Below are 27751 nucleotides of genomic sequence, written 5' to 3' on the forward strand. Positions count from 1 at the left end.
CCTCAGTTTGACATTACCCCAACATTGGTTGGAGCCTTCGTTTTAATCAACGTTTTATTCCTCACAACACAATTTGGCCTCTAGGTGTAGGGGTGACCCTTCTTTTAGGAAACTCCTTCATGTCATTCCCGTGTTTGCTTTTGCCAGGAACAGAAAGCCCCAAATTAGTCCATGTACATTTAGCCTATTCCTTTTAACCGGAAGACACCTAATGTTGCTGTTCAGGCTCTTGAAAGCTTATATAGGATATATGTTAAGCCCCAGTAAAGAATTCACCGCGCTGCCAGTGATAATTCCCCTTAACTCAGGAGATGGTACTTTACCCTTAACATAAGGTGTTTTGCTGCTCTTTATGATGAAAGAAAACACTTAAGTTGGGTCTGAAAATGTCTATTAGGACAGATAAGCCAATTAAATATACCACAGACTAAACTATGCCTAGTGCATAAAGGTTGTTGATTAAAACAATCCAGAAACACACGCCTCTCTCCAAACTGGCATTTCAGAAACATGTTGACTCCTGGGTAGTATAATCTATCTCAATCTCTAGCGGAAACAATTGGGGCGCACAAAAAGACGTGGGGGACTACCTCCTGATCACATAAGGTAAAACTTAAACCGTGACCCGATTAGTTTTAAGTGAAAAAGAACGGAAAGGCACAACCCGAAGACCAACTTTACAAGGTGAGTGCTTCCCAGAAAACATCTCTCCCGGCCCAGGGCAGTAAGCCCCGCCCCGGGCAGCAAGCCCCGCCCCCGACTCTGCAATTCCGGTCGAGCCTCTGAGGAGCTCCACCGCAGCACCGCGAAAGTTTCGTGTGTGCGCAGTAGGCTTGCTTAGTGCCGCGTGGGAAAGGCGGGACTTCCCTACCTCCTGCGTCATCTCTAGTGCGACGCAAGACGTCACTGGTGTGACTGGGAAAGTCAATTATGGCTGCCGGCGGGCTCCCGCCATCTTTACGCCCGGGGTCGCCGGCGCATGCGCGTAGTGGCCTCGGTGAGCTGTACGCGCAGCCAGTCCGTGTCGTCCGCGTGTTGGATACAGTCGTGTGCAGAGATGCTGTGCCGGCTGAGGGTTAGGTGGCTGCAGCCGCGGCCTGCCCTGCAGCTCCGGGGCTTGGGCCCACCGGTCGCACCGGCCCCCACCGGAGGCGCCAAGCCCTCTGCTCTGCCATTGTGGGCGGTGGCATCAGTCTCTGCAGCTGGCCCGAGCGGCGCGGGTGGCTGGTATGAAGCCCTGGCTACGTCGGCGCCGGTGCAGGGAGCCGAGGACCTACTGCTCTTTGCGCACACCTCCTCGGGCCTTCCCTGGTGGGGCAGCATTCTCCTCACCACCGTGGCCCTGCGCGGCGCTGTCACGCTGCCCCTGGCCGCCTACCAGCACTACATCCTGGCCAAGGTGAGGGGCGCCGAGCCGCGCATGGACCCGCTTCCGTAGTGAGGAGTGGTCGACGTCTACCCGGGGCTTAAGGTCCCCAGGTACCCCCGGAGTGCTTAGTGTTAGTCATCAGTACCAGTAAGGCAGTGAGCTACTTTACAAAAAGGAATTAACACAGGGCAGAAGTAAATGCAATTTTTGGTGGCTCTGTGACTGCCACAGAGCATATTAAAGATTCTTAATAGACTTCTGTTTCCTCAGTTGACATTACTGGGAAATCCAGGAATTGAAACATTAAAGTTCAGAGTGTAGTTCTTATTATAATCCTTATAATAACCCTGTGAAGTAGGTGCTGATATACATTTTATATATGAGAGAACAGGACTTTAGAAGTTAAATAATTTGTCCAAGATCATACTGATGCACAAGCTGGAGTTTGAATTTGGTTGCAACTGAGGAAATCTTAAATTAACATCTTATACGCAGACTTAGGGTTTCTTGACATGACCAGTAAACCACATTTTTAAATGAGCTGAGGGAATAGAGAGTGAAATTATGAATGGTTATGAATAAAGATCTTTTTATGTTCTCATAACAAAGTCTACTTTTTCTTTAGCTAGGTGGAAAATTTGCAGCCAGAAATAAAAAACATTGCAAGGCATCTTAACCAAGACGTTGCAGTTCGTGCAAATCAGTTGGGGTGGTCCAAAAGAGCTGCCAGGTAAGCTAATTCTGTGCATATAAGACCATGAAAATATATATACATATATATAATGTATAAGTGATATTTATTATAGGTTTTGGTATTCTGTAGCTTTAGCAGCAAAGTAGTTCTTTTTTCTCTTTAATATTTTAATAAGTTTATGTGGCATGGTAGTTTTATATACTGGACCGAAAGCAAAAAAAATAGGGAAACAAGAAGAGACAGTTCCTTGTCCTTAAAGGACTTCAGGCTACTGAAAAAGACAGACATGTAATCAAATAATGACTGAAGTAAGTACTGTACAAAAGATTATGTACGAGGAGTTGGGTCATCACGGAAAGTCAGGAAAGGCTTCACAGGATGAAGATACTGTGACAGTTGTTGGAATTTTTGTCAACAAATGATACAGGTTATTTACAAACTTGACCTTTTGACAACACACAGCAGGTAGTAGCCCAAAGGAATGGGGAGGTAGAAAGTATGAATGCCATGGTAAAAGCAACTGGATAGGCAAGGTGTTGTCATTCTGCTGTGGTTACCCTGTGTAATTGTCTGCCTGGGCTCTTAGAAAGCCCTTGCCCAAGGGTGCTTGACCATGGCACAGTTCTATGCCTACAGTCATCCACTAGGAACTTCTAAGTCCACCTCCTTCTGTCAGCCTAAGCTAGTTCTGCTTAGTCAGTTTCCCAAACTCTGATCCTTACTAGACTGTGACAAAGTGTTCACCAGTTCACAGCAATCAGAAAAATAGGGGTTTTTTAGTATGAATATGTAATATATATATATATATATATATATATATATATAGCTTTCCATATATTTTTATATAGGTGTAAATTTGCCAACTATCTTCGGTATGAAATTGTTTCCCTCTTTATATAGAGTTAAAAAGAACTGACATTTAAAAAAAATAATTTTTACAGCTTAACGTCTTTACTTGCTAAAACAGGAAGTTGGTAAACCTATAGTTTTGAAGTTTTACTGATCAGGGAAATCTGAGGACTACAGCTCTAGGCCAGAAGAACAAATTAGTAGCTGCTCACCTGGGTTATAAATGCAGCCTAGACAAGACTGTGGCACCTTGCTTATGCAGCACTGGCAGGATGATTGTCCAGACACATCCTTAAACAGATGAGTGGCTTTCTAGGAAGACATATCTGAGGTTTCCTGCATTTTCAATGGAGCTGGGTTTTGAAGCGTGAAAGGGAAGTTGTCAGGTGAACAGCCAGGAAACTGGGCAGTCCACACAGATGATATAATAACTTCCAAAGGCATGCTGATGTGGAAGTCTGATTTGTTGGATGATCTCAATCATTAAAGGGACCAGAATATACAGGTGTCTAAAAAAGTTAGAGGAAATAAAGTTGGAAAAGCAGGCAGAGGCTGAATTACAAAGAGCCTGCAATGTCTCCGTATACTGTCTTAATTCCGTACATTATAATTTGATTAAATTCAGCAAACCTATTGAAAACCAACCTTGTACAAAACATGCTATGAGAGATTTAAAGAGGAAGACCCAATACTATAGTATAGAAAGTGGGACTTAAGAACAGAAATAACTAATATGGTTAATAGAGAAACAGAGTAAGAAAGCCTTTATGAAAGAGTTGATTGAAGAGTGAAGACCATTTTGACGGGCCAAGAGCATACACGGTACAGAAGCACATTGCAAGGTATATTCGGGGATCAACTGATTGAGCTTGGCTGGAGTGGAGAGATACAAGTAAAATGTGATTTCACCTCTAGTATTTGTGATTTAAATTGTGGTCATACCATGTTAGTAGTGAAATTTCCCTCCTCAAAGCCTAGGTTGCCAGAGATCACCAGAATCAAAGACTGTAGTCTGACAGTGTCAGAATTATCAAATTGTTAATGTAATTTGCGTACATTGCGAAAGAACTTTGAGTAAAAGCCTTTATTTGCCTTTTGTTTAGGAAGCCCTGTGGTATAGCTTACAACAACCAAAAATCCTGCATAAGTCCTTTAGCCAGTAACCGCAGCACGGGTGTGTTTGTGCTGTGGGGATGAAGCACTGCTAGTAGTCAAATGACATTTTCTCCTTTCCCTTTTTCCCTCTTCCCTCAAACTAGGCTCACTTATCTAAAGACTATGCGGAGGCTTGTTTCAGCGCTGTATGTTCGGGATAACTGCCACCCTTTCAAAGCCACTGTGTTGGTCTGGATTCAGCTTCCAATGTGGATATTCATGTCTGTTGCTCTCCGGAATTTTAGCACAGGAGCAACACATTCAGAAGGTAGTTATTATTGAAGTCTGTTTCCCCCAAATAAGTTTTCTAACATTGTCTTTGTACTCTTAAAAAAAAGAAAAACAAGCAAAAAATAAAAAACATCCTTACTTCTCATAACTAGAATACACTTTTATCATCTCCCTTACAAGGGTATAGAATTTAAAATATTAAGTGTAAAGCAAAGTAGCTGTGTTGAGAAAACAGATCAATCTAGGAAGGACGTCACTAGAACTGATTCTTGGAGGTCATGATAAAATTAGTGTTATAATTCCATAATGTGGTTTCCTGGCCAAGAATTTTTTCTATTAATAAATTTAAGAAGCCAGAAAAGCTTTCACAGTTATAAGTGTAAACATTAATTAAGAAAGGTTATAAACTAAAGGGCTTGTTCTTTACTTTCATTTAAAGGCATTTCTAACCAGAAAGTAATCTAAATAGACTTGAAAGAAAGTCTAATTTTTAAAATTTTTTAAATGTAAGTCTGAAAAGATTACTGCTACGTATCGTTATTGTTTCTACATCTATTTACTACAGAAAGCTTCTTGCCTCTTTCTCAGTACAGGAAGAAATAACTTATGTTGTGGAATGAAAATAACCTGAATAAAAAGTGCACATCTTTAGTGTGAGGAACACCTTACTGGAATTACTTCCCTCTGCTATTTTAGAAATTCTTTTGTTTTACTTATAAAAATGTTTCAGCAGGTTTTTCTGTTCAGGAGCAGTTAGCTGCTGGTGGGATCCTATGGTTTCCTGACCTCACTGCCCTGGATTCCACTTGGATTCTGCCTGTCTCCATTGGTGTCATCAATTTATTAATAGTGGAGGTCAGTGGTTTTAAATGAGATTTGCTTGCAATTTAAATCATTGGGGTTTTTGTTGCTGTTCTGACCTCAAATGTAAACGTATTTGAGTTGGTGGTGATAGCTCTGAGCTAAAATTGAGACTCCTTAGTTTTGGTCACTGATGAGCTGTTGATAAATTGTCTTAGGCCAGTTCCTTAACATCTTTGGGGGTCAGAATGCTCATAATTAAAATAAGAGAGCTGAATTTGAACATTTCCAAAATGTCTTTTAGCTTTAAAATTACATGATTCTAATACATACAGTTTTGTGATTTGCTTATTGGTAAAGACAGCAATTAAGATGCCTAATGAATCTGGTTTTCTTCGCACAATATATTGATGTTTTGTGTATATGTTTAATATGTCAATTTGTAGGTGGTCAGTACCTGACTGCCATGTTTTAGTTACACAACCTTAGAAAAGTCATAGAACTTCTTTATAAGATGGAGTGGAGAAACATACATATAAAATATGACCCCTATTCCATAAAGAACTGTTCTCAGACTCTGAGTAGAACATAGACTCTTTGAGCTAGAAGAAACCTTAGAAAAGACGTAACTCAGTTGAGATTTCACAGACCTCATATCCACTGCTCTCTGTTTGGGAAATCTAATACACCCCTTATTTTTTCAGACGAGAAAAGGGAGGATGATACTGTGAGGTCTTGGGTGAAGTTTTCCTGAGGAAAGACTCTATGTGTAGTCTAAGTGTGTTAGCCTAAGAGCATCTACCACAGTTCTGTTAACGTGGTTGGTAATTAGTGAGTATTTCTTAGAAAGAAAGAATCAATAACACAGGGTCACAGTGAATAATGTCAGTCCTCTAGTCTTTCTTTTATTCCATCTAACGACCCAGCATGCATAAGTTTAATAAAAGCCTGTTCTTACTTAACATTCACCATGTGCCAGGCACTACTGTAAGCAATTTACATGAATTAACTCATTTAATTCTTAAAATAATCCTGTGATGTCAGTGCTACTATTATCCGCATTTTAAGGTGCAGAAGGTAAGGCACAGAAAGGCTGATGTGCAAGGTCACATAACCACTGAATGCAGGGCTGCCTTGTGAATCTAGGTAGTTTGAGTGTAGAATCTGTGCTCGTAATCGTTAAGTTATGCTGTCTCTTAAATAAGTAATTCATAAACCATAACTGCCTTTCCTAGCCTTGGTTCTTTTCTGTACTCCACGTAGCCAGATCACAAACCTTTGAGATACCTGTTAAGTTCCTTCTTTATGCCAGGTCCTGTGTTTAGGTGCTAAAAAACAAGGACAGTGATTCATACATAATACCTATCTTGAAGGGACTTCAGTTTTACAGACAATCTTTAAAAAACATTGACTTGTAAAAATTATGCTGTGATACTGTTTAGTATAGATGAATCTCTTTATTGCTCTTATTTAAAGTTCCATTTAAGAATTTTACATAAATTTATCAGTTTTATTTTAAATTTTTATTGCTTTTCTTAAAATATAGGTAGAGGCCCAGTCAAAAATCAGTTTGTATTTTAAAGCTTGTCTTATTTAATGTGCATTTCAATAATCAGCATATGTTATATATTCTACCCCTTCAGATTTTTGCTCTGCAAAAAATTGGAATGTCTCGTTTCCAGACATATATTACGTACTTTGTTCGTGCAGTATCAGTGTTGATGATTCCAATTGCAGCGACAGTACCTTCAGTGAGTAAGCACCAGTATTGCGTGAAGCATGTGCTAAATATAAATCTTCTGTTTCTAGCTTAGACTGGCTGGGATTCTGCCTCTTCTATTGAGCTTCCTCTGACTACTCAATCCCTTACTGATTTCTGGGTTTCTGTAGTAACGAATCTACTGTCTCTATCACCAAGTGACATCTGAATATTTCTTGGGGGATTGGTTAATCTTCCTTTACGTGAATGTGTCTTAACCCTCCTATTAAACCAAACTCCTTTTCCTCTTTTTTTTTTCTTTTTCTTTTTTTTATCTTGCAAAGTACGTGACACAGTACTATGAACGTAGTGTTTGCTCTGTTTGATTAACTGATATATTGAATTCTTTCTGTCTTCATAGACTGGTCCTAGGAATTTTAGCACTGAAAAAAGAAACAAAACTTTGTGCTAGGTTTGTATGGGTTCATATGTAATATTGTTTAATCTCATAACAGTTTTATGAGATATGTATACTTGTCCCTATTTATATGTAATTAAACTTTTATAGAAATAGAAAAAGAAATGTTATATTTGCAGTTATTTCATATTTTTAGCCTTTTGCTTCCATGGATACTTCAGTGCTAAGATGGGTAAACCTATGTCAGGTATAGAGCTGTCTTAACTCAGAGCCAACACATAGACCATAAAGTAGTAGTCATTTGTTGCTGGTAGGTAGAGTTATATCATTTATATAAAAGTACTCTATAGGACTTCTCTTAGGAATCTGAAATAGTATGTTTTCGTCGTAAAAAAATGTGAATTAAATGTTTATTTTTTTAAGACACATTTATTCAGCATCATGATCAGACTATTACATTTAGCAATCAATAGCATGGGTGCAAAAAAAAAAAAGTCACAGTGAAAACCTTTGTTGGAATGCTTTACACTTTCCACAGAACAGAAACTGAAATAACCTGTTATACGCTTAGTCACAAATACAGTCCTCTAGTTTTTTTGCCCATACATGAGTATGGGCAAAACGTAGTATTTGCTTCCCTTTTTTTTGCCCATACATGAGTATGGGCAAAACGTAGTATTTGCTCCCCTTTTTTTTTGCCCATACATGAGTATGGGCAAAACGTAGTATTTGTTCCCCTTTGCTGAAAATGGCTCCCCAGACTCTCATCTGTTGTTTCAAAGCTCAAACATGAGTATTGTCTAAAACATTTCTTCTTTGTAGCATCTAGGCCCTGCTACCACTGTGCTTGGCTGAGTTCACAAATCTGTTGTACCCTGTAGCTTCCCTGTCACTTCTCTGGCTCTCCTCTCCTGCTAAGCTTTGTTTCCTGGCAGTAATTAAAACCTTCTGCCACTGCCATAGCTCCTGCTGCTGCTGGAACCACCATAGCCGCCTTGGTTTTATCGTTTGATGAAGTATTGGCCTCCACCACCACAGAGGCGAGAACTTTTGCCTCCAAAGTTTCCTCCTTTCATCAGTCCAGAATTTGAAGATTGACAGTTGTAAATGCCAAAATCATTGTAGCTTCCGCCACCTCTGAAATTGCTTCCGTCATTACCAAATCCATTATAGCCATCCCCACTGCCACCATAGCCACCACCACCATGGCTGCCACCAAAGGCATCTCGACCACTGAAGTTTCCTCCATCACCAGAGTTGTCATTCCCACCAAAACCACCGCCACGACCACCACCAAAGTTCCAGAACCACTTCGACCTCTTTGACTGGATGAAGCACTAGTCATCTCTTGCTGAGTTAGGGCTTTCCGTACTTCACAGCTGTGGCCATTCACAGTGTGGTGTTTCTGAATGGCAGTCTTGTCTGTGGAGCCATGGTCACCAAAGGTTATGAAAAGCAAAGTGTCTCTTTTTGCCGCTGCCTTGGTTAGTCATGATTTCAATCACTTCAGTTTTCCCATACTGTTCAGAATAATCTCTTAGGTGATGTTCTTCAATGTCTTCTTTAATGCCACCAACGAAAATCTTTTTCACAATTAAGTGGGCACCAGGTCTTTGAGAATCTTCTCTTGAGACAGCCCTCTTTGGTTCCACAACTCTCCCATCCACCTCGTGTGGCCTTGCCTTCATGGCCGCATCCACCTCCTCCACAGTGGCATACATGACAAACCCGAAGCCTCTGGAGTGCTTAGTGTTTGGATCCCTTGTTACCACACAGTCTGTGAGCGTTCCCCTTTGCTGAAAATGGCTCCCCAGACTCTCATCGGTTGTTTAAAAGCTCAAAAGCTCAAACCTCCGATGAAGAGCTTCTGCAGATGTCCGGGCTCTTTCGGAGACTCCGACTTACACATGATGGCAGTAGATGGGGGAGACTTCAACGACGCTTACTTGGCGGCGTCCATGGGCTCAATTAAATGTTAAATGTTTTTAAGCTCTCACTTAGACATAGTAACATCATTAATCCTGTGTAAAATAAGTTTCCTTGTTTCTAAAATAGACACCATAATGTCTGTGAGAATTCATGAAATGACAAGTTACTATTATAGTACTTTTCATGTAATAATAATATTGTTATAAAATACTCTGTAAAAACAGAACAATACAAATTCACTACATTTCTAAGGAGAAATAATACCAATTATAACTGAGGAAACCCCCAGATCAAGTAAAATAGGAGCAGTAAAGTTGTAGTGAGAGGTTGGATTCAAAGTGAGTAACAAAGATCTGAAAAACAGTGTCTTTTTTTTTAAGCTTTTTTTTTTTTTTTACTTATTTATTTTATCTTATTTATTTTTGTCTGTGTTGGGTCTTTGTTGCTGTGGGTGGGCTTTCTCTAGTTGCAGCAAGCGGGGGCTACTCTTGGTTGCAATGCGCAGACTTCTCATTGTGACTGCATTGGCTTCTCGTTGTGGAGCGTGGGCTGTAAGCATGCGGGCTCAGTAGTTGTGGCTCGCGGGCTTAGTTGCTTCCCGGCATGTGGGATCTTCCTGGACCAGGGCTTGAACCCAGGTCCCCTGCACTGGCAGGTAGATTCTTAACCACTGCGCCACCAGGGAAGCCCTGAAAAATAGTGTCTTAAGTACCCAAAAATTCATTCTCTCAAATACAGGAAATTCTGAATTAGGTAATTCAGTGTAGAGCTGATGTAGTGTCCCTGTGAAGACTTGAGAAAGGCAGCCTGCTTCTCTCTCAGTGCTGCATCGTCCACAGCCTGTAATGGTCTTGAAGGCCGCAGGATAGTCACAATGGCCACTGGAGCTTGTTACCTTGCGAGAATAGTAGAAAGGTTCCTCAAGCGCAGTCAGCCCCTTTCAGGACCCTGGCCAGGTGCCCCACCAAACACTGAGCTTCCATCTTAAATATGTAGCTGTACCTAACTGCAGAAGAGGTTGGGAAGGATAGTCTTCTTTTTCTTTTTTTTAGATGGCAGTATACCCTGCTGAAAATTAGTATTTTTTTTTACTAAGGAAGAAGAATGATACTTAGTAGGCAGTTTTTAGTCTGACGTAGTTGAGGCTCAGGATACTGTTTGCTTTGTGGATAAGTTTGATGATGATGGTAGTTAATATTTATTCAACATTAACATTGTACCAGGCCCTTTTTAAAATCATTTACATATATTAGTACACATATTTCTCCCAACAATGCACTGAAGTAGGAGCTATTATAATCTCCACTTTACTGCTGAGGAAACTGAGGTGCAGAGAGGTTAAGTAACTCATCAAAGTTACTTATCTTTTAAGTGGCAGAGTCTAACACACATGCAGGCAGTTTGGCTCTTACTCTTAACTACTGTGCTAACCTGCCTTTAAGGATGTATTGCTTACTGCCCTTAAAAACTTGCTCTGGAACAAATGCAAGTGCTTAATATGGGCGACATACTGTGCTTACCACTCTACCCAAATTTTCGCATTTATTCCTCACAACATCTCTTTGAGATGGGTACAGTTCTGTCCCCATTTTATAGAAGAGAAAACTGAAACAAGAAAAATAACGTACCCAAAGTTAAATAAATAGATTTCAAACTCAGGCAGTTTGACTCCGGGACCTGGATTCAACCACCACATGGCCTTGCCTCTGGGGACTGATTACCTTCTGATGCCAAAGAAAGGTTTGGGAAAGATGTATGTATGTATGGGAATGTTTTGAGAGGCCGCAGAACTTAGTCTTTGACCTAAATAGTCAATCTGAATGGTAGTAAAAAAGAAAGTTGAAGATAATGCTGAGACTCTTTGTCTTGTCTCAGGAAAAGGCAAAGATAATGCTGTCCTGACTACACTTAGAAACTGGTTGGTGGGAAAAATTTGGAAGATAGGTGACTGTATATAGGTCTAGGGGGGCTAAGTTTGCCATGATAAATGGCCATGCCCCCAGTAGCGTACCTTCAATGTAGCAGCCTGTCAAGACTTGGTGGGGAAAAAGTATGCTTAACCAGAGACGGAGGTGAGATCTCTCTTGGACCTCTGCTTGGGAGCTGTTCTCTGTCATCCACTTTCTGTCATGAATACCTCTCCTTTTTGTTTCTTTTTGCTTTTGAGTCTTCCTTTCAACTTTCTTACCTATCTATTAGATCTGTCACAGGTATCTAATAGCTACTGAAAGTCTTGGTCAGTCCTGGTGTACTTACATTTACAGAGATTGTAATTTTTTTTTTTATTGCCTACCTATTTCTAGACCTTGGTGTCCTTGGAGAGTGGAGAGATGCTAACTTTCACGTCCTTTCTTCTCTTTACAGTCGATTGTTCTCTACTGGTTATGCTCCAGCCTCATGGGCCTTTCACAGAACTTGCTGCTGCGTTCTCCTAGATTTCGCCAACTTTGTCGAATACCGTTGACCAAGTCAGATTCAGACACTCCTTATAAAGACCTCTTTGCTGCCTTTTACTCCAAGTTCATTTCAAGAAAATGACATACTTTCTAGTAATTTTGAAACAATTACAAGTTTCACTGTTAATGTATTTAGAAGATTTAGAAATTCAGATATGGTTTAATTTGCTTTTTAAAATCATGAGCTCTGTGAAGTACTGTGGATTAAGATATAATCCAGATACATGTGACAGTACTTAAAATCTTTTAAGTGCTAAAAATGTAGTATGTTCAATTATATAAAAGTGGGATCAAAGTGTCGGGCACTGTTTATAAAATTACAGCTTGCGAGAGGTGCTAGAACTTTGGAGAACAGGACTAGAGAAGTTTTATAAAATAAAAGGATCCAATGAAGTGATTCTTAAAATTTTGGGGGTGTGGAGGATCATAGACCCATTTGATCATTTAATAAAGCCATGGTTTTCTCTTCAGAAAAGTCCTGGAACTCACAACATGGAGGCCTTTATTGACCCCCCTTCTGGTAATTCCTGGTTAATAAGTATTATTCTAATGGAACATACATTGATGATGAGTTACTGTGTGATTTTAAAATGAAAAGGACTTGAGATATATGCAGTGGAGTAGTCCACGCATGTAAGAAAGTACCTAATAGGGTAGGTAGTGTTGCTTCTCAACCTTGCTCTGAAGGAATACCAAAAGTGTACATTTCCTTTCTCTATAATTTAAGAAGTCTGGAATACAGAGCATAGAACTAAGTACTGCTAGAGCCCAAAGTAGAAAATGTTAAGCTAATCATATAGAATATGAAGGAACCCAATATCTCTGATAATCCTTTAAGAAAGTGAAAAACTGGTACTAGGGTCAAGGTTATGCTAATTGGGAGACTCCTTTAGACCTGTACACCTTGGTATGATAATACATAACATTAAATTGGTCTGAGGATCTTATATATTACAAAATTCATAATTTCTTAGCTTGGAAAAGATCAAAGTAAATTTTAAAAGCTCAAAAGATCAGGATAGTATTTAGCAGGTTTTAAAAATAATGACTGAATACATGAAGATACATTAGTTACACTATTACTAGAAATTAAATAGGTGAAGAATCATTCAGCCAGAGAGCATGCATATGAACGTTGTGTATTCAGTCATTAGAGGATGTAGGTAGATCACATAATTGTGAATTAAGCTTGTTGTGCAGAATTCTGGAGACAGAGCTGTTTGAGTCTTTCCTGCCATCTCTAAGTACAGTAGACCCTTGCCACAACCATTAAAAGCTTCAAACTGTCAGCAGCTAGAATCTCAACAAACAGCTGAACCAGACTTCATTAGATAAGGACTAACATAGCCACAGAGAGGGAATGATTCTGTGACTCTTGAACATATTAACTTGACTGTAGTCGTTTGTGGAATACAGTTTCAAAGTAAAAAGGACTGTTAGAAAAGTTTGAACTTTATTTGGTAATTGTATTGCTCTTGTTAATATTGCATTGCTGTTTTGGAACTCTTATTGTCAGGTAAAATATATAGTGATGTTTACTGGTATATTTGTTTTCTGTGGATGCTGTTAACAAAATCTTTATGCTGCTTATGCACCAAGAGGAAGATGCTATTGAATGTATTTGTTATTATAAGATATATCTCTTTCAAATTTTTCTTTTAAGGGATAGATTTAGGGATTGCCCCTGAGGTCCTACAAAAGAGGGCCCTCCCCACAGTTCTCCACTGGTATACTCAGGAAGCCTAGCCTTCATATCTGTTTCACCTAAGACCTTCCACAATCTCAGTTAAGAACTGATGAAATAAAATTTATGTTTTATGGCAAGATGAGAAAAGTTTAAGCATAAATTTTTTCTTTGTCCCTTTGGGCCTCCTCCCTCCCCTTTAGCAGGTATTGTTCATCTGCATTAATCAGAGCTCTTTAGGAGATGACATTCCTTGATCTCATTAAGGGACACTGACTCTTAGGAGATAAGCTTCCTTCTTCTAAGGGACCATGATGACTCATGACACACTATTTGCTTTGTACCTGTAGGTCTGGATTGTGTAAACTGTTAATAATATGTCTTTTGACATAAACCCTCTGTCTCAAAAACGTACATAACTGCTTTGACCCCTAATTGGCAGAACAGTCTCCAGAGCTTTCTGAAAGTCTACCTCTCAGATTATAATCCTCAAATTGGCTTGAAACTTTTGCATTTTTTTCTTAAACTGTTGATGAATTTTTCCGTTGACAGGACTGTGTACATAAAAGCACTTTGATCCTGGTTGATTCCTGTCCATAGGAACCACAAGGCCTGGCAGTTACCACAAAAAAAGAAAAAAAATTACCAGCTGAGGAATGGCAGCAAAAGAGATTAAACCAAGAAAGCACTTTTACACAGAAGCCTTGCCTAGTTCTTAGAGCAGTAACTTCTGCATTGCTGTAACTTGAACATGAGAGAGATCCGACACAACTGTCCCAAAGGAATACGTAACAAGAGAACCCTGTTCCCTTGTATTCTCACTGACTACCGTCTTGACTGCCCAGTTTTTATGTAAGTTTTGCAAGATAGTCTTATCTTTAATTGCCTAGGCCTATACTGCTGATTTTCTTCTGTAAAATGAGGACTTCTGGGTGTTTGAGAACAAAAACCTTGATGGAAAGACCTTAAAATCAAAATAAATGCTTTAAGAAAGCAGCCTGGCTTCCCTGGTGGCGCAGTGGTTAAGAATCCACCTGCCAGTGCAGGGGACACGGGTTCGAGCCCTGGTCCGGGAAGATCCCACATGCTGCGGAGCGCCTAAGCCTGTGCGCCACAACCACTGAGCCTGCACTCTAGAGCCCGCAAGCCACAACTACTGAAGCCCACGCACCTAGAGCCCGTGCTCTACAACAAGAGAAGCCACCGCAATGAGAAGCCTGCACACCGCAACGAACAGTAGCCCCCGCTCAACGCAGCTAGCAAAAGCCCGTGCGCAGCAACGAAGATCCAGTGCAGCCAAAAATAAATATAAATAAATAATTTTTTTTTTTTTTAAGTGGCCACTGTTAATGAGTTTTTCTGTCTAAGGCAACAAAAAAGAAATTTCTATCCTTGAAAGTCCCTCCTAGACTCCAGAAGGCCAAGAATTTCTTGAAAAAGCAGCCTCTGGGGAAAATGCCCCATTTCTATCTTTTCTATTTTGAGAAAATTTTACGGTCGTGCTCCTCTTCCTTTGTGTCCCTGATACGGCAGTTATATTTGTTTTTCCTTAGTTGAGAAGGCAGCATTGTATTTAATTTAGCTTTGGTTTTTGTCTCCTGGCTAAATTGTAGCTCTCCGGGAAAGCTTAAAACTGGAATATGAAATATACCTAACTATATCCCTTTCATTGCAGCTGCATTTCTGCATGTTCCAACGGTAGTACAATTGATAATTTGAGGAATTTCTTCTAATTATAACCTCAAACTTCCCGGCTTTTCTGTGAATGATGGATGCTTCTGAGGGTAAGGAGTATTAAAAATACGAATTCTGTATCAGAGAATTAACAGCTACTTATTCCATGTTATTCAAAATGTGTCCCATGTGTTGCTATAGGTAGGAAACTCGCCTTTTGTGGTTTCCTTATAGAAGCTTCAGTTGTGCTTATATGAGTTTTCAAATACAGATGTTCCATTTTGGGATGCAAGTGAAAACCAGAAATTCCCGGGCTTCCCTGGTGGCACAGTGGTTGAGAGTCCGCCTGCCGATGCAGGGGACACAGGTTCGTGCCCCAGTCCAGGAAGATCCCACATGCCGCGGAGTGGCTGGGCCCGTGAGCCATGGCCGCTGAGCCTGCTCATCTGGAGCCTGTGCTCCGCAACGAGAGAGGCCACAACTGTGAGAGGCCCGCGTAACGCAAAAAAAAAAAAAAAAAAATTTACAGTCACAACCAAGTAGAGATGTTAAAATGAAATATCTTCTTCCTTATCTTTAACTCTCACCTATCTACGTCATAATGTGTTACTTTACTTTAAAATACAGTCGATCCTCATTATTCAGTTTCATATTTGTGAATTCACCTACTCACTAAAATTTATTTGTAAAATGCTCATGATGTTTTTGCTATTACTAGCAGACATGTGGCCGCACGCTCAGAGCAGCAAAAAATTTGAGACCAGTGCACACATTCCCAGCAGCAGTCAAATCAAGTGACACTGCGTTTTGTTTCAGCTCTCATACTGTAAACGTGTCCTTCTTGTGGTCTATTTAGTGCCATGGTTTTCTCATTTTTACACTTTTTGGTGATGATTTCTCTGTTTAAGATGGCCCCCAAGCACTAAGTACAAGAAGACTGTGATGTACTCAGAGAAAATATGTGTTAGGTAAGCCTCTTTCCAGTGTGAGTTACAGTGCTACTGGCCATGAGTTCAGTATTAATGAATCAACAATATATATTAAATAAGATGTCTTTAAACAAGAACACACATAGGACGTGATTATGTCTTGATTGGTTGAAGAAATTGGTTGTTGTGACCAAAGGCTTGAAGGAACCTAACTCTGAATTTCCTCTAGGAGTGATGGGTGGCTTTATAGAACAAAACTACTGTGAATAATGAGAATTGAATGTATTTCAGCCTATGCCACACAGTTTTATAGTCATATGATGGTTTAAATCAGGCATCCTTAAATTGAGGACCCATGGGCCACAAATCTAGCTCACTGCCATTTTTTGTACAGCCTGAAAGCCAAGAGTAGTTTTTACATTCTTAAGTGATTGAAAAAAAATGAAAAGATAATATTTTGTGACACATAAAAGTTATATGAAGTTCACATTTCAATGTTTTACTGGAGCACAGCCATGTTTGTTTATGTATTGTCTGTGGCTTTCATGCTTCAACTGCAGAGCTGAGTGGTTGTGACAGCGATTTTATGTCACAGTGCTTCATACTCTGCTCAGCACACAGATCTTAGTGATGCAGTTATAACTCCACAGCATTTCATGTGTACTGCCCTACTGCGACATTTTATTTTTTATTACCAGTTCATATCCAGTCAAAATAAGAAAAGGGGATTTCATATGTCATACTTTTAAAGAACAGTAGAGTATGGATTATTTTGTTATTGAATTAGATGACAAAACATTGTGTTTATTATGCAGTGACACTATCGCTGTGCTGAAAGAACACGATGTATCTTGACATTACCAGACATGGTATTCCCAACTTGCAGGAAAGCGATGGTCAGAAAAAGTAGAAAATTTAAAGTGGAATATCTCATCACAGCAGAATGGATTTGAAAGAAAAACTCACAACTAATGGAAAATTCTGTTTCCTCTATACACTACCCACAGAACCCTTCTGGCCACCAGATGTGTGTGTGTGCTCTCCATACCAAGCAGTTCTCCAGTTCTTTGTAGGCACCAACTGAGTGTCCTACAATTTAGTTCAGTTCTGATACTACCTCTAGTTTTTACCTGAAAACTGGGTTTGCCTCTTGGTGGGTGTCCAGCCAAGAGACACAAGCAAGTAATAAATAAGTAATAAGTAAGGAGGACACGGGGGATTTTCCAAAAGGAATGTCTCCCCGAACTGCAAAATTGGGGAAGTTTTAAGCTAAGGATATGTGCACATTCAGGAAGGGGCTAGAGCAGAGGAGAATTCAGCACCGAATTGGGGCAAAGGTCGACAGAGTCCAAGCTCCCAAGGGTCAGAAAAGGTTAACATCATCATTCCTTAGGTTCTGATGTATCTGAAGTCTCAGTGTGTAGTTACCATCCTCCACCTGGGTGGGGGCCTTAGTGCCTTCAGAACTCAAAGATAATGTATCAGATTGTTATGTATATCCCTTGAGGAGGAACTAGGACTCTCTTATCTGAACTGTTGTTTCTTGACTGCATTTCCTTTGTTCCTGCATTCCCTTAATGATCATTGATTATAGAGACATATTCAAGGGCAAGCATCGTAGGCAGGCTTAGATCACAAAATGGCTTAGGGCAAAAATGGCTTCTCTTACATCAAGGAAGCCATGCCTGGTTCACCCCCTACCTTATCTGTTTACAGAGCCAGTACAGATTGCACGGTCCCACAAGACTGCCCTCCGTCCCCGCCCCCCACTTCAGACACCAATCTGAAGTATTACCTACAACCTCTGCCCGACTTGGTTGCAAATCTGGGGTTCCCATAACCCTTTCCTTGGGTTTGATAATTTGCTAGAACAGTTCACAAAACTTAAGAAAGCATTTAACTATTATCCATTTATTATAAAGGATGCAGCTCAGGAACAGCTAAATGGATGGATTGCCTGGGTCGATGTATAGGGCTGGGTACACAGAGCTCCCATACTCTGCAGGCTTCATTACGTAGGCATGAGTGATTACATCATTGGTCATTGGTGATTGGATTCGGTCTCCAGCCCCTTTCCCCACCTGAGAGGTCAAGGGATGGGGCTGAAAGTTTCCATTTCAACTCTCTGATCCTGTGGTTGGTTCCTCTGGCATTCAGCCTCCGTCCTTTGGTTATCCAGGAGGGGCTTTCCAAAAATTACCTCATTACTATAAACTCAGCTGTGTTTGAAAGGGCCTTGTTATGAATAACAAAACTCACAGCTCCTTTAGGAGCTGTTTGAGGTGCACAAAAGACCAAATAGCATAACAAAAGGTCCTTCTATTGCTCTTTTCACCTAGGAAATTACAAGTGTTCTAGGAGCTGTGTGCCAGGAGGAATCATGAATGAAGACCAAATACATATTTCTTATTATATTACAGTATCACAGGGTTTTATTTGATGAAATTAGTGGCTTTTTAATCACCACAATGGATATCTGAAATGGATTCTCATTGGTCACATTAGTTGTATGAAGGCATTTGGATTGGTTGAGATAGTTTAGAGACATGCCTACATTTGAATGAATAGGGGATAAGAATCTGATGAGGTCTGTACCTGCAACCTCAGTGATGGTCCTAAGGCTTAATTTGTGTGAACAGTTCTGATTCCTTCCAAGGATAACAGAACCCTGCCTGTAGTAAGTCTTCATGCCAGATGTGATGAGATCACCTAAAGGACAGGGGCTGGGATTTCTTTGAGCTCAGAGCACAGAGCTGAACTTTTTGTGTCTACTTGCTAATCAAATATTTTTGTTTAATAAATGTATATGTGATAGAGTTTAGTCAGACTTGCTTTCATTTTAACTTGCTAGTGAAATTGGAGAGTGGGATGGGGGAATTACTAACATTCACCCCTATCAAACTCTTGAAAGAGTATCATTATCTGCCAAAAAGAACGTCACAATTTGGTATATAGCCAGATTGACTTATTTGTTACTTTTATAACCCACTATTCCCAAACTAGCTGCTATGGTGAAAGAGAAAAAAAAAAAAATATATATATATATATACACACACACACACACACACACACACACATGCCTTCAAAAAGGCTTTGGAAAGACATGATGTCATCAAGATGTTCTGTGAATTGAAGTGATATTTTTAAGAACATTTTAAGAATCTTTCTAATGGTGGTAAAAGAAAATTAAAGTGACTGCCCCAAAGGGATTGGTCCCTGGAACCAGATTTCAGCGCTGTCCTGCTCTTACAAGCTGGGACACATTCAGAAATAACGCCACCAGGCTTTAGTATGTTTCTCTGAGTGGACACCAACCCCTGCAGAAGGGCACAGCTAGAGCTAATTATTTGAGAAAACCTGTGGTTGCCTAAATCCATTATGCCTGATCACTGGTTCTTTCTGTCATCTATTGACTCTGGAGCTCTCCTTCTCATTCTTATCTAGGTTTCCCTTCTCTTAACTAAGCTTCCCACTGTATCCCTACTCTCCCAAACCTCTCCACTCTGCTCCTCTTATCTTCATGGTAAACCAAACTCCCCAGAACTTACACATCCCTGTCAGCTTTCTTTCCTCACTCCCCTTGTAACTCAGGATGGTGGAAAGTAAGGGACCTCCAATTTTTACTCATAGATTACTATTCTCTTACTTTTACGTAAAAATAACTTTCTCTTGATATAAATGCCAACTGGATCTACCACTGCCTACCCTCTTTTTTTTCTGACATCTGCTTGCCTAGTCACCCCTCTTATTTACTGGCTTCCTCTCTATCTTCAGTCCTGCCATCACACTGGGTGACTTCGATAGCTAAACAGATGTCCCATCAGACAGCTTTGCCACTCAGTTGTTTCACCTGTTATGTTTGCTATGTTTGTAATTTCCTTTCCACCCTTCAGGAGTAAGTTTTTTTACCAGGTGACAAGTCATTCCCATTGCAGGCCATAGATGATTGGGTCAGGGTTGTTCAGGTAGCTCAAGCTGGACCAATTAAATCTCTCTTGGAAATTTGAACTAAGGTATGGAGACCAAGTCAGTTGGGGAACAGATTCATGCACAACGAATGCTAGACCAGCCATCCACCAGCCCAAACTCACATGCATGATAAGACTAGGATGTTGCAAAGAAGACAAGGGTAGCAGAGAAAGCTTATGATAAGAGGGGAGGCAAAATTACACCATCTTGCAAAAAGAAGCTGAGATTGAGAGATCTCATAGACTCCACCACCTTAAGAGATGGAGCAGTTAGCCACAATTCCAAATTTTGAAGTTCAAGCCACGTGTTATTTTCCTATTGCTGCTATAGTGAATTACCACAAACTTAGTGACTTAAAACAACCCACATTATCTTACAACTCTGGAGGTCAGATGTCTGAAATGGATCCACAGGGCTGCGTTCCTTCTGGAGGCTCTAGGAGAGACTCTAGTTTCACACAAACCCAGTCTCTCTCTCTCTCTTGTCTTATCTCTTTCTTTCACTATGACTCTCCTGCCTCCCTCTTATAAGGACTCTTGTAATTATATTGGGCTGCTCTGATAATCCAGGATAATCTTCCCATCTCAAGATCCTTAATTTAGGCACATTTTTTTACCTTGTTTCTCATGTCTAAGCACTACCACTTCTAAATCAAAATCTGTGGAGATGAATGTACTCCTCTGTCTTCCATGTTGCCACTGCACTATCTAGATCTAAGGAGTCACTCCATCTCCCATCATCTCCCTTTTTCTTCCTATCTGTAGCCCCCTGTTTCTTTTAGGTGGTGGTGGGGAGAGCAGGGTCACTTTCTGACACTATTTAGAATAATTCCTCCAATTTGTGTCTTGGACGTTAATGTCAGTGCCTTGGGCAGGGTGTTTTGTCTCCCTGCCATCTTCCTGTGGGCAGGAGCTTACTAAAATGCCTTACCAAGATAATCCTGACCATGGTCTCTGATATCATCCACCTCAGGGAACCTAACCTGTCCATCACTACATATGATAAGCTTCCAGTAGTCAGTTGTTTATATGTCTGGAACGCACAAGTGACATTTCTGGAACCAATATCTGGCTTGCCATTCCTGTTGCTGCGCAGGAGTAACTTGTCTTTTCTGTATGTCAGTGATGTGCTGAACTGCCCAACGGGTAAGATGTTCATTCCCCCAGCTCAGGCCAGCTTAATAGCTCTGACACCTTGTCACTTACCCTAAGATTGTTTAATGGAAGCAGGGCACATATTCAGAAATCAAAAAAGGTGAGTCTATCATGCAGCTGGTAATTCCTGGTGGCCTTGTAGGCATGGCAACCCACACATTGACTCCATTGTTATTTTCTATATGCAGAGGCGCTCACATTCATTGTCGATGAAGTTCTATCAAAATTCTCAGGATTGGTCCGGACTTCCGGGTAAGATGGCGGAAGAGTAAGACGCGGAGATCACCTTCCTCCCGACAGATACACCAGAAATACAGCTACACGTGGAACAACTCCTACAGAACACCTACTGAATGCTGGCAGAAGACCCCAGACCTCCCAAAAGGCAAGAAACTCCCCACATACCTGGGTAGGGCAAAGCGGAGAGATCCCCACACAGAGGATCGGTGCCGAGCGGCACTCACCAGCCCGAGAGGCTTGTCTGCTCGCCCGCCGGGGCGTGCAGCGCTGGAAGCTGAGGCTCGGGCTTCGGTCAGAGCGCAGGGAGAGGACTGGGGCTGGCGGCAAGAACTCAGCCTGAAGGGGGCTAATGTGCCACAGCTAGCCGGGAGGGAGTCCGGGAAAACTCTGGAGCTGCCGAAGAGGCAAGAGACTTTTTCTTCCCTCTTGGTTTCCTGGTGCGCGAGGAGAGGGGATTAAGAGCGCTGCTTAAAGGGGCTCCACAGACGGGCGCGAGTCGCGACTGAAAGCGCGGAGTCCAGTGACGGGCGTGGGACGCTGGGGCTACTGCTGCCGCCGCCAAGAAGCCTGTGTGCGAGCGCAGGTCACTGTCCACACCGCCCTTCCGGGAGCCCGTGCAGCCCGCCACTGCCGGGGTCCCGGGATCCAGGGGCGGCTTCCCTGGGAGAACGCACGGCGCGCCTCGGGCTGGTACAACGTCATGCCAAACTCTGCCGCTGCAGGCTCGCCCCGCACTCCGTGCCCCTCCCTCCCGCCCGGCCTGAGTGAGCCAGAGTCCCCGAAGAGGCTGCTCCTTTAACCCTGTCCTGTCTGAGCGAAGAACAGACGCCCTCCGGCGACCTACACACAGAGGCGGGGCCAAATCCAAAGCTGAGACCCAGGAGCTGTGAGAACAAAGAAGAGAAAGGGAAACCTCTCCCAGCAGCCTCAGAAGCAGCGGATTAAAGCTCCACAATCAACTTGATGTACCCTGCATCTGTGGAATACATGAATAGACAACACATCATCCCAAATTGAGGAGCCCGGAGTCAGTGCTGTGCCTCTGAGGTGGGAGAGCCAACTTCAGGACACTGGTCCACAAGAGACCTCCCAGCTCCACATAATATCAAACGGCAAAAATCTTCCAGAGATCTCCATCTCAACACCAGCACCCAGCTTCACTCAACGACCAGCAAGCTACAGTGCTGGACACCCTAAGCCAAACAACTAGCAAGACAGGAACACAATGCCACCCATTAGCAGAGAGGTGGCCTAAAATCATAAAAAGTCCGTAGACACCCCAAAACACACCACCAGACGTGGACCTGCCCACCAGAAAGACAAGATCCAGCCTCATCCACCAGAACACAGGCACTAGTCCCCTCCACCAGGAAGCCTACACAACCCACTAAACCAACCTTAGCCACTGGGGACAGACACCAAAAACAACGGGAACTACGAACCTGCAGCCTGCAAAAAGGAGACCCCAAACACAGTAAGATAAGCAAAATGAGAAGACAGAAAAACACACAGCAGGAGAAGGAGCAAGATAAAAACCCACCAGACCTAACAAATGAAGAGGTAATAGGCAGTCTACCTGAAAAAGAATTCACAATAATGATGGTAAAGATGATCCAAGATTCTATTTCCCAGATCCAAAATCTTGAAAATAGAATAGACAAAATGCAAGAAACAGTTAACAAGGACCTAGAAGAACTAAAGATGAATCAAGCATCGATTAAAAACACAATACATGAAATAAAAAATACTCTAGATGGGATCAATAGCAGAATAACTGAGGCAGAAGAAACGGATAAGTGAGGTGGAAGATAAAATAGTGGAAATAACTGCTGCAGAGCAAAAAAAAGAAAAATGAATGAAAAGAACAGAGGACAGTCTCAGAGACCTCTGGGACAACATTAAACGTACCAACATTCGAATTATAGGGGTTCCAGAAGAAGAGAAAAAGAAAGGGACTGAGAAAATATTTGAAGAGATTATAGTTGAAAACTTCCCTAATATGGGAAAGGAGATAGTTAATCAAGTCCAGGAAGCACAGAGAGTCCCATACAGAATAAATCCAAGGAGAAATACGCCAAGACACATATTAATCAAACTGTCAAAAATTAAACACAAAGAAATCATATTAAAAGCAGCAAGGCAAAAACAACAAATAACACACAAGGGAATCCCCATCAGGATAACAGCTGATCTCTCAGCAGAAACTCTACAAGCCAGAAGGGAGTGGCAGGACATAATTAAAGTGATGAAGGAGAAAAACCTGCAACCAAGATTACTCTACCCAGCAAGGATCTCATTCAGATTTGATGGAGAAATTAAAACCTTTACAGACAAACAAAAGCAGAGAGAGTTCAGCACCACCAAACCAGCTTTACAACAAATGCTAAAGGAACTTCTCTAGGCAAGAAACACAACAGAAGGAAAAGACCTACAATAACGAACCCAAAACAATTAAGAAAATGGGAATAGGAACATACATATCGATAATTACCTTAAATGTAAATGGACTAAATGCTCCCACCAAAAGATACAGATTGGCTGAATGGATACAAAAACAAGACCCATATATATGCTGTCTACAAGAGACCCACTTCAGACCTAGAGACACATACAGACTGAAAGTAAGGGGATGGAAAAAGATATTCCATGCAAATGGAAACCAAAAGACAGCTGGAGTAGCAATTCTCATATCAGACAAAATAGACTTTAAAATAAAGACTACTAGAAGAGACAAAGAAGGACACTACATAATGATCAAGGGATCGATCCAAGAAGAAGATATAACAATTGTAAATATTTATGCACCAAACATAGGAGCACCTCAATACATAAGGCAAATACTAACAGCCATAAAAGGAGAAATCGACAGTAACACACTCATAGTAGGGGACTTTAACACCCCACTTTCACCAATGGACAGATCATCCAAAATGAAAATAAATAAGGAAACACAAGCTTTAAATGATACATTAAACAAGATGGACTTAATTGATATTTATAGGACATTCCATCCAAAAACAACAGAATACACATTTTTCTCAAGTGCTCATGGAACATTCTCCAGGATCATATCTTGGGTCACAAATCAAGCCTTGGTAAATTTAAGAAAATTGAAATTGTATCAAGTATCTTTTCCGACCACAATGCTATGAGACTAGATATCAATTACAGGAAAAGAGCTGTAATAAATTCAAACACATGGAGGCTAAACCATACACTACTTAATAACGAAGTGATCACTGAAGAAATCAAAGAGGAAATTAAAAAATACCTAGAAACAAATGACAATGGAGACACGACGACCCAAAACCTATGGGATGCAGCAAAAGCAGTTCTAAGAGGGAAGTTTATAGCAATACAATCCCACCTTAAGAAACAGGAAACATCTCGAATAAACAACCTAACCTTGCACCTAAAGCAATTAGAGAAAGAAGAACAAAAACATCCCAAAGTTAGCAGAAGGAAAGAAATCATAAAAATCAGATCAGAAATAAATGAAAAAGAAATGAAGGAAATGATAGCAAAGATCAATAAAACTAAAAGCTGATTCTTTGAGAAGATAAACAAAATTGATAAACCATTAGCCAGACTCATCAAGAAAAAAAGGGAGAAGACTCAAATCAATAGAATTAGTAATGAAAAAGGAGAAGTAACAACTGACACTGCAGAAATACAAAAGATCATGAGAGGGGCCTCCCTGGTGGCGCAGTGGTTGAGAGTCCGCCTGCCGATGCAGGGGATACGGGTTCGTGCCCCGGTCTGGGAGGATCCCACATGCCGCGGAGCGGCTGGGCCCGTGAGCCATGGCCGCTGGGCCTGCGCATCCGGAGCCTGTGCTCCGCAACGGGAGAGGCCACAACAGTGAGAGGCCCGCATACCGCAAAAAGAAAAAAAATAAAATAAAAATAAAAGATCATGAGAGATTACTACAAGCAACTCTATGCCAATAAAATGGACAACCTGGAAGAAATGGACAAATTCTTAGAAATGCACAACCTGCCAAGACTGAATCAGGAAGAAATAGAAAATATGAACAGACCAATCACAAGCACTGAAATTGAAACTGTGTTAAAAAATCTTCCAACAAACAAAAGCCCAGGACCAGATGGCTTCACAGGCCAATTCTATCAAACATTTGGAGAAGAGCTAATACCTATCCTTCTCAAACTCTTCCAAAATATAGTAGAGGGAGGAACACTCCCAAACTCATTCTACGAGGCCACCATCACCTTGATACCCAAACCAGACAAGGATGTCACAAAGAAAGAAAACTACAGGCCAATATCACTGATGAACATAGATGCAAAAATCCTCAACAAAATACTAGCAAACAGAATCCAACAGCACATTAAAAGGATCATACACCATGATCAAGTGGGATTTATTCCAGGAATGCAAGGATTCTTCAATATATGCAAATCAATCAACATGATACACCATATTAACAAATTGAAGGAGAAAAACCATATGATCATCTCAATAGATGCAGAGAAAGCTTTCGACAAAATTCAACACCCATTTATGATAAAAACCCTGCAGAAAGTAGGCATAGAGGGAACTTTCCTCAACATAATAAAGGCCATATATGACAAACCCACAGCCAGCATCGTCCTCAATGGTGAAAAACTGAAACCATTTCCACTAAGATCAGGAACAAGACAAGGTTGCCCACTCTCACCACTCTTATTCAACCTAGTTTTGGAAGTTTTAGCTACAGCAATCAGAGAAGAAAAGGAAATAAAAGGAATCCAAATTGGAAAAGAAGAAGTAAAGTTGTCACTGTTTGCAGATGACATGATACTATACATAGAGAATCCTAAAGATGCTACCAGAAAGCTACTAGAGTTAATCAATGAATTTGGTAAAGTTGCAAGATACAAAATTAATGCACAGAAATCTCTGGCATTCCTCTATACTAATGATGAAAAATCTGAAAGTGAAATCAAGGAAACACTCCCATTTACCATTGCAACAAAAAGAATAAAATATCTAGGAATAAACCTACCTAAGGAGACAAAAAACCTGTATGCAGAAAATTATAAGACACTGATGAAAGAAATTAAAGATGATACAAATAGATGGAGAGATGTACCATGTTCTTGGATTAGAAGAATCAACATTGTGAAAATGACTCTACTACCCAAAGCAATCTACAGATTCAATGCAATCCCTATCAAACTACCACTGGCATTTTTCACAGAACTAGAACAAAAAATTTCACAATTTGTATGGAAACACAAAAGACCCCGAATAGCCAAAGCAATCTTGAGAACGAAAAATGGAGCTGGAGGAATCAGGCTCCCTGACTTCAGACTATACTACAAAGCTACAGTAATCAAGACAGTATGGTACTGGTACAAAAACAGAAAGATAGATCAATGGAACAGGATAGAAAGCCCAGAGTTAAACCCACGGACATATGGTCACCTTATCTTTGATAAAGGAGGCAGGAATATACAGTGGAGAAAGGACAGTCTCTTCAATAAGTGGTGCTGGGAAAACTGGGTAGGGACATGTAAAAGTATGAGATTAGATCACTCCCTAACACCATACACAAAAATAAGCTCAAAATGGATTAAAGACCTAAATGTAAGGCCAGACACTATCAAACTCTTAGAGGAAAACATAGGCAGAACACTCTATGACATAAATCAGAGCAAGATCCTTTTTGACCCACCTCCTAGAGAAATGGAAATAAAGACAAAAATAAACACATGGGACCTAATGAAACTTAAAAGCTTTTGCACAGCAAAGGAAACCATAAACAAGACCAAAAGACAACCCTCAGAATGGGAGACAATATTTGCAAATGAAGCAACTGACAAAGGATTAATCTCCAAAATTTATAAGCAGCTCATGCAGCTCAATAACAAAAAAGCAACCCAATCCAAAAATGGGCAGAAGACCTAAATAGATATTTCTCCACAGAAGATATACAGACTGCCAACAAACACATGAAAGGATGCTCAACATCTTTACTCATTAGAGAAATGCAAATCAAAACTACCATGAGATATCATCTCACACCAGTCAGAATGGCCATCATCAAAAAGTCTGGAAACAATAAATGCTGGAGAGGGTGTGGAAAAAAGGGAACACTCTTGCACTGCTGGTGGGAATGTGAATTGGTACAGCCACTATGGAGAACGGTATGGAGGTTCCTTAAAAAACTACAAATAGAACTACCATATGACCCAGCAATCCCACTACTGGGCATATACCCTGAGAAAACCATAATTCAAAAAGAGACATGTACCAAAATGTTCATAGCAGCCCTATTTACAATAGCCCAGAGATGGAAACAACCTAAGTGTCCATCATCGGATGAATGGATAAAGAAGATGTGGCACATATATACTATGGAATATTACTCAGCCATAAAAAGAAATGAAATTAAGCTATTTGTAATGAGGCGGATAGACCTAGAGTCTGTCATACAGAGTGAAGTAAGTCAGAAAGAGAAAGACAAATACTGTATGCTAACACATATATATGGAATT

The 27751-nt window shown here is 40.8% G+C and overlaps 1 protein-coding gene across 4 annotated transcripts; it reads left to right on the top strand.

The window, feature by feature from the left end:
- Window positions 1–1010: 1010 nt before the first annotated feature.
- On the top strand, window positions 1011–21263 carry COX18 (cytochrome c oxidase assembly factor COX18). 4 transcript variants are annotated; one of them, XR_014295406.1, is made up of 8 exons: window positions 1011–1399; window positions 1999–2099; window positions 4172–4335; window positions 5029–5153; window positions 6743–6850; window positions 11510–14137; window positions 14961–15069; window positions 21200–21263. XR_014295406.1 is itself a non-coding variant. In XM_082637058.1 (6 exons), the coding sequence occupies exons 1-6, from the start codon at window positions 1058–1060 to the stop codon at window positions 11681–11683; spliced, it is 1014 nt and encodes a 337-aa protein (XP_082493184.1). In that variant the 5' UTR covers window positions 1011–1057; the 3' UTR covers window positions 11684–14457. The 4 variants fall into 4 exon arrangements, 3 of the variants coding, with proteins under 3 accessions (XP_082493184.1, XP_082493185.1, XP_082493186.1); XM_082637058.1 differs by lacking the exons at window positions 14961–15069; window positions 21200–21263 and having other exon boundaries at window positions 11510–14457; XM_082637059.1 differs by lacking the exons at window positions 14961–15069; window positions 21200–21263 and having other exon boundaries at window positions 5032–5153; window positions 11510–14457.
- Window positions 21264–27751: the final 6488 nt, after the last annotated feature.

This window comes from Mesoplodon mirus, assembly GCF_964341445.2.
Source record: "Mesoplodon mirus genome assembly, chromosome: 2".
In the NCBI taxonomy this organism is placed as follows: Eukaryota; Metazoa; Chordata; class Mammalia; order Artiodactyla; family Ziphiidae; genus Mesoplodon; species Mesoplodon mirus.

Excerpts from the sequence above, each read along its gene's own strand:
- COX18 (XM_082637058.1), top strand. The coding sequence starts at position 1,058 with ATGCTGTGCCGGCTGAGGGTTAGGTGGCTGCAGCCGCGGCCTGCCCTG. Across the intron at positions 1,400-1,998 it reads AGCACTACATCCTGGCCAAG|GTGGAAAATTTGCAGCCAGA; the intron begins GTGAGGGGCGCC and ends TTCTTTAGCTAG. Across the intron at positions 6,851-11,509 it reads TTGCAGCGACAGTACCTTCA|TCGATTGTTCTCTACTGGTT; the intron begins GTGAGTAAGCAC and ends TTCTCTTTACAG.